Source organism: Penaeus chinensis, chromosome 19 (assembly GCF_019202785.1).
Source record: "Penaeus chinensis breed Huanghai No. 1 chromosome 19, ASM1920278v2, whole genome shotgun sequence".
In the NCBI taxonomy this organism is placed as follows: Eukaryota; Metazoa; Arthropoda; class Malacostraca; order Decapoda; family Penaeidae; genus Penaeus; species Penaeus chinensis.
Genome location: NC_061837.1, coordinates 2,648,920 through 2,656,419, shown reverse-complemented (window position 1 = coordinate 2,656,419; position 7,500 = coordinate 2,648,920). Strand labels below are relative to the sequence as shown.

General features: G+C 36.3%; 1 protein-coding gene across 5 annotated transcripts in view; it reads left to right on the top strand.

The window, feature by feature from the left end:
• LOC125035069 (serine/threonine-protein kinase 11-interacting protein-like) overlaps positions 1-7,500 on the top strand; it is a 21,147-nt gene that overhangs the window by 13,221 nt on the left and 426 nt on the right. For 4 of the 5 annotated variants that reach the window (XM_047627181.1, XM_047627184.1, XM_047627182.1 and 1 more), the window contains 10 exons: positions 609-743; positions 1,464-1,589; positions 1,826-1,969; positions 2,548-2,720; positions 3,224-3,321; positions 3,508-3,680; positions 3,970-4,119; positions 4,519-4,667; positions 5,317-5,475; positions 7,050-7,500. The exon at positions 7,050-7,500 is cut by the window's right edge and continues 426 nt beyond it. In XM_047627181.1, the coding sequence (XP_047483137.1) occupies positions 609-743; positions 1,464-1,589; positions 1,826-1,969; positions 2,548-2,720; positions 3,224-3,321; positions 3,508-3,680; positions 3,970-4,119; positions 4,519-4,667; positions 5,317-5,475; positions 7,050-7,496 (1,754 nt within the window). In that variant the 3' untranslated portion in view covers positions 7,497-7,500. The remainder of the gene's footprint in view (positions 1-608; positions 744-1,463; positions 1,590-1,825; positions 1,970-2,547; positions 2,721-3,223; positions 3,322-3,507; positions 3,681-3,969; positions 4,120-4,518; positions 4,668-5,316; positions 5,476-7,049) is intronic. The other variant, XM_047627183.1, reaches the window with a different exon arrangement.

Genomic DNA, 7,500 nt, shown 5'->3' with positions numbered 1-7,500 from the left:
GAAGAATCCCAGGAGTCAGGAAAAAAAGGACATGCAGTCCAGGGAGCAGCGTAGAACAGTGAGCTTAATAGATGTACAAGACATGGAGCAAACAGCACAGCCTCTCCATTCCAATACAGGTAAATTATTGTAGGTCATATTTAACAACAGCAGAGCGGATGAGGAGTGAGATGTAGTTGGGGCACAAGTAGGTGGAATTTTTTTGTTCCCAATTTGTTTTGTAAGTGCTGTGCAGCCTGTGGTTGTGTGAAGTTATCATATTTGATATTTCCAGTTAGACTCATATCCATTTTCAGTAACGTTCTAACCAGAACCTGAAGAGGCCAGAAAATTATATACTAAATTTATTTCTGTATGTTGTATTTTGTGTATATTTGTGTTTTGATTTACTTTCCTAATGTTTCATACTGATGCCCAGAATTTTTTCTTTCTCTTTTTTCCTTTTTTCGAAAACACTTTATTTTTTAGGAAGCATACTATATGCTGCAGAATGTATTACATAGCATACAATGAATGGTAAACCTCTTAACAGCATGAGAGAAAGAGAGAGAAACTTATCATAATTCTCCCCTATTAAACCCTTCCCCCTGCCTCCCCCCCCCTCCCAGGTTCCATGACAGGGAGCGTGTGCACAACCTACGAGAAGATGGGCTCAGCCCCCACCTCCCCCCTGAAGCTGTCCTCCCAGCAAGCTCAGACAGACATGGTAGATTCTAAGGACAAGGGAGCTGACAGCAGCCACGGTATGCATCAGCAGTATTTTAGAGATTAGTTCTTGTGCTGTGTGTGTTGCAGGTAGGGGAGAGTCAGGTTCAAACAAGATGTTGGGTTTTTTAAAGGATCCCTTGTACATGTTTCTCCAGGCTAAATAATACACTGTGCAAGGGTACATGTTCGTGGAAGTTGTAGTCCACTTCAAAGGATGTGTAAGAATTTACATTGGTTGCAGTATATTTCCTGCATAATAACAGCATGCATTTGAGTTCATTGTTGTCAGTGTGTGGCACTTAGAACCTAAATTATCCTTGGTGCCCAGAAGACTTTGGAATGTATAGTAGGGAAATGGCTAAATTTCTATACATGTGTAATTTTTCCCTCTTTAGGTGGAAAATTTTAGAGAAGGAAACCAGTCAAGTGGATAACATTTTCTCGTCATTCATATTGGTCTTTAGACATTAAGGAGTTGTTTCTGTATAAAGGTTTAAATATAGTGCCATGGCTAGGATATGGGATACCATCTGATAGTGTTGTAACTCACATAGGGTGAGTTTATACTGAACTAAGTGCCATTTCTCTAACTTGAATTCTTCTGCTGTTTATAAGCCTGAATGGAACAGTAATATCAAATCTAATTTCTGATGAATTTTTATGATCTGAATATTCACTAGGTTATTTTCTATAGATAATTCATAATACGGAATTTCCCAGAACGAAAATTAATCTTAAATTCCACCTGCCTCTAGATTCATCGAACTTGTTATACAAAACAGCGGAGTCTTCTCTCCAAGTGTCTATGGCTATGGCAGGTACTTCTCCACACTCTGCTGGAAGCTCCCCTCGCCTTCTTAGCTCAAGCTCTACTAGCATTGGTGAGCTTCTCCTAAGTGTCTCATGGGTTGTGGGTGTATTTTATTTTTTACATTTTGAATTATTTTATTCAATGTTTTTTTATGTATGTATGTGTGGATGTGATGTAAGGAATTTCAAAATGCCTTATATTTGCATTAACATAACTTTTTTAATATCTTGTTGCAATTGTATCAGATCAAAGTTTCTAGCATAATCAACATTGCTGTAACTGACAGTATAATTTTTCCCCTTCAAGACACGGTTAAGAATGGAACCTCATCACCCACCCTTCACCACAAGGGAGTCATGACAAGCATCCAGGGCGACCAAACCTTGAGTGAAGAGGTTGAACAGAAAAGCTTGGCATCTTGGGTGCAGTCGTTGCTACACACATTGACAGGTAAATATTTTTTATTTCTTCTTCTTCTTCTTCTTCTTCTTCTTCTTCGCCTTTGTCTTCTTCCTTCTTTTTTCTTATGCATACCGTATGTGCAATTGGGTCCTGTTATCAAGATTATGTTTATCTTTGGGAGCAATATAGTCAGAAAATAACATCATTTCCACACCTGAAAGAAGTTGGTGCTAGCTAGCACAAGTAAGAAATTGTGTAACAACAATCTATGCAGATGTTCACACAAGCAGAGAGCGAGCACAGTGAAGACTATCAGATAACAGCTTTCCTTGTTTGAACTTAGTAGCTAAAGCATTTATTTTTATTAAGTGATAACACATAAAATAATTTAAATAACAATCTCATTCACAGTGAAAAAGACAGGAAAACAGCCAGCCATTTTTTGACAACTCAAACATAATTTGGCCAAATAGGACTCAAAGTGTGACAAGCCACCATCATGGCATATAGGACTAGGAGTTAAGAATATAGTAAAAATAATGATGATAAATTAGGAATAATACACTAAATGAGAATAGTGATATTTTAGTTATGGCATAAACTTGATAATTATAACTCTTTGGCAGGCTATTATTGGCCATGGTGGGAAGAGGTGGAGAATGCAGAAGGGGTGGAGAAGAGCGTCAACCCCATCCGCTACTCCTACGAGGACTTTGCTGACGTAGACCACCGGCTGAAGCTCCACTGCGATGTCATACTTTTCCATGAGCCAGGAGAGCAGCTAATGGGCTTAGTGAAGGTGAGGGAAAGTGTGTTTTTTGTGATGTGGATGCTGGAGAGATATTTTTTCTCTTTCTCGCATTCTCTTTTCCTTTCCCTTTTTCTCTCTTTTTTTATACTTTCTTTTCTTTTCTTTTCCTTTCTTTTTCTTCTCTTCTCTTCCTATTCTCTCACATTCTGACTTGTTCTGTGTGGCACAGTGGTGGTGTTCCCTTGCTGACCTGCATTCAGTTCCCACTGCCAGTGGATGGTAACCCCGGCCATTCCTTGCACATGGGGTAATTCAGAAGGAAACAGACACCCTGTCACAATAAGCATAAGAATAACCATTATAATAATGGAATTAACTTTATAATTATTATTATTATTTTGTTTCCATATGTTTAAAGAATGATTTTAAATTTCTATTTCTTTACCAAGAATTTGCATTCATGTTAATTTAACAAGAACTTACAGGGCCATTTATTAGGAAGAATAAAACATTTTTCTATATTTTTGCTTTCTGCTTTATTCTTTCAACAGGCTGTGCTGCTTATTCAGGGTGGAAAGAGAGAGTTCCAGGGTATATTGGCTGTGTCTAATAAGAAGCTGTATATATTGGAAATCATTGCTCAGGAAGAGTAAGTTACTTTTGTTTTGTGCAAAAATCCTCCTTGTGCATTTTACTTTGTAATTTCTTCTTGTTTGTTTAGCTTAGTGATAGGTTACTTCACATAACTGCTGAAAGGCTGATCTCTGTTACATATAAATGTTAGTTACTTGTCATTGTTTGTTTAAAGCTCATGGATTATGTTCCCCCCTTCCAGCGACAGCCCCCAGACTTGGCTGGAGTTGAATTCGTGCCACGGCCTTAATGAAGTCACAACAGTACACAGCCTCTATCAACGTCAGGGACTTGCACTTAGTGTGGCAGACTCCATTGTGTTGGTTTCTCTGGCAGATTCACACCGTGCAAATTGCTTTTTCAATTTCCTAAGCGGTGGGTAGCAGGACGAGTTTATGAATAGATATATAACAGTGATTGTAGAAGTTATTTTAATTGTTTGTTTTATTTATTTCATTTATATATTTTTCTTTTTATATTGTTATGATTATTTTTTCATGTCTCTCTATAAAGAAGGCTAGGGAGTAATTAGTTATAAGAATAACTATAATTAAGATATACATACACCACAGTACATAGCAGATATGATATGTATGAAACTTTCTGGTCCAGCTATATCTTTCAAAATGCACAAAGTAATTAAATGTTTCATTAAATGTTCCAGAGACACTAGAGGAATGTGGGATCAGCCCTAACATACAAGAATGCAGCCCAGCACAAGAGGAGGTTCTTGCGGACATTGTGAAGGAAGCCGTTCCCCCGAGCGAAGACGAGGGCTCACTCTCCATCTTTGCCGTTGTTTCCCTCCTCCTTGGTAAGCAATAGTTTATTTTCCTTCCTTCTCTTTCCTTCACCTTCTCATTCTAATTTTTCTTTTCCTTTCTTCTTTATAATTTTGTTTCATTTGTTTCTCTCCTCCTCCTCCTTTTCTTACTACTTTTTTTTTCTTACTCCTATTCCTATTCTTATTACCATTCTTTGTTTTCAACCTCATACTTTTTCCTGGCAAAGAATTCTGAAGTAAGGTTTGGCCCACGAGTGTATTTTGCAAATATTCTCCTCTTTCTTTGTGTAAATCTGCTGATAATATGATGTGTAAGAATTATCATCATTGAGCATCCCCAGAATTTTAAAAGCAAAGAAAGAAATAAGTTGATGAATGTGTGGAAAAAAGCAATGAAATCCAATTCTTAACACGCTGTGAAATCTCCAGAGGGCGGCTGCAGCGAGAGTCAGTTTCTAGTGATAACGGAGACGGACTTAGTGATGTTCCATGCTGACTTGGAGTGGTATTTGCCCCCCGCTCCAGCCTCCAAACTCAAGCTGAATCAGACGCAGAAGATAGCTAATATAACTGCCATTGTAAGTTGTTGTTTTTATATACAACTTTTTTGTTGTTGTTAATCTTTTTCTTTATTGCTATATTATAATATTTTGTTCATTATATTTTTCATGTGTATTTTTTAATGCATATATTTTACTTCTGAACACATTGCATTTGTTGTTGTTATTGTTATTTTTGTTATCATTTAAATGGGATTTAATTTTCTAGAATTATATTGAATATGCATATATGATTGTGATTTTTTTGTGGCATGATATGTACAATCTGCATAACCTAAAGGAACAATAAACAACAAATATTTCCCATGGAGTAACTATCAGCTTGCCTCCTTGTAATCTCCACAAGGATCCCTTGGGTATTGTATTTATATATATATATATATATATATATATATATATATATATATATATATATATATTTATACATATATATATATTTATATATATGTATATGTACATGTATACATATGTTTATATATGTGTATGTATCTACATACAATTTCATACATGCTGCAAACATCATCCCTCCTGCAACATGTACACCCACAGACTAGACAGCACATGCACAAAGATCTGACCAAGTTACGAGGGCCCTCACACACTCACGCATGCCTCACAGATAATACCACATTACATCTTCCCAAGTTATGAGAACCAAATTTTGCAGGAGGTGCACAGTGACAGCCACATCGCCCTCCAGTTCTTGGACGAAGTGACGGGGGCCGAGTCCTCGTGGATGCTTCACGTCACGTCTTCGGTTGCCGCCTGCCACATCATCCAGGCCATCCGAACTCCCTGGAGCCAGCTCTTCAATGTCGATCTTCAGGTGACCTACCACAAACGTAGTCAGGATCAAAAGCTTATTAGAGTAACTTAGTGGTTTATATTTGATATATGGAATGAAGATTTATATATATATATTGTTTTACAAATGGTGAAAAAGAAGGAAAAGACCAATAAGAATGGGTTTAATTCAGTGTGTCTTGACCTAACTAGATATTTTCTACATATTTCTCTTAATTGTCTTCAAATACTATGATATTGGTGTATGTTAAAGAAAAGGATGAAGCCTTTAATGTTTGCTGACAGTTGATTCCCATTTTATTTTTAATTACTATTTTCTTTTGGATTTTTAGCATGGAGTTTTTCTCATCCTAATTTTAAAAGAAAATCTGCATGCTTACAGTGTTTTATTGAGCTGTTGACTCAATGAATGCATGGAATTAAAAGTAGTAGTATTATAAGAAAAAATGATAAAATAATTGATAATAATAAAGATAAAAAAAGATTGAAATTCACAAGGAAACTAGAATCTGAGAAGAAAAAGTTCTTTTTGATACATGTATATGATAATTGACCAAAACAATTAGAATGTAATTTTTAAGGCAAAGTAGAGATGGTTGATTTCATTATGAAAACAAATTCACGGGGGAAAAGTTAGTTCTTTCAGTACGTGTATTTGTTAATAGTATTTAAACCAAGTCTTTGCTTTGAATATATATCATACATATCCATTGTTTGTTACCTTAAATTTCAACAAGGTACGTAATTCTACAAAATGTAATCATTAATATAATTTATTGTGTCACGCCCCCCATCTGATATATGAAAATGGACGAGATAAACGTCTTATTATTTCTCCACTATTTATGACTTCCTCGAGAATTTGTTTCGATGGAGTGTGAACAAGTATTTCAAAGGGAGTTTGTACTTCAGTCCTTCATGTTCTTGCATCTGATTGTTTAATATATTTCCTAATTCCAAAGAGCAAGAGAAGATAATAAAAAGAATCTTTACCCAAGAGTATGATTATTGTTGTGTTTTAATGCTCCTAAATAAAAGAAATAAGGTATGATGTGTGTGTTTAAGTTCATAGACGAGAGCTTCCTAACCTAAACTTCTGAACGTGAATTTGAGAATATTTGTTTTTACATGTGACACATTATATCATCATTTTTATGAAGAGTATACATTTTTCTTTGTTTTTCTGTATATTTTTTGTTGAAATATGCATTTGTAAACTAGTCCAGTGCCTCCATCTGATGATGTTTTCCTGTAAATTTTTTTCGATATTATTCAAACATGACTTTGAGTGCCTTTACTTTAAGGAAAAATTTTGTATTGTCACTATATATAAATATATATAAGAAGAGTAAATTTTCTTTATTACCAAACTTGTGTGTCCTTCACCCTCAATGTGAGATACGAACTCACCTCAGAGCCATAAAACCAGCAGGTGGTACTGGACTAGACCTTCTAGGTAGGTTTGTTCCTTGGTTCCACACCTGATATAAACTGTGCTGGACTGAGAGCCAAAGATGCTATATCCTGACAAACAAACTACAGTAGGACGTCGTCTACAAAGGCGAACTGATTTGACGATGCTCCGTTTCCCAACAGGATTTCATAGGCGTATACCGGACGAAGGAGGGGGACTTGCTGAGCATGACCAGGATGTTGACTGAGAGCGTCTCCCAAGAGGTTCAGAGAGAAGCACAGGACAGCAAAGGCCCACAACAGGCAGCACGAGAATGGTACCAGGTGGCAGCTATTCCCGGAAAGCTCAAATACGATCCCAAATATCCCATTCTAGGTTACAGTGACTTAAGCTCCCAGAATGTTCATGGTGAGGGAGGTGACGATGAGATGAACCAATATGAGACATATGAAGTCAAAAGTGAGAAGCACATAACCAGTGATTGCTATGTCGAGGATAGTGTCACTATGAATAAAGAAACAAAGGAAATGCCAAAGTCTAATGTATATGATGAAACTATAAAAACGGCACCAGTATTTGAGGAAAAGAGTAATGGTGACTCTACTGTGTTATTTGGAGATGTAACATAACGGT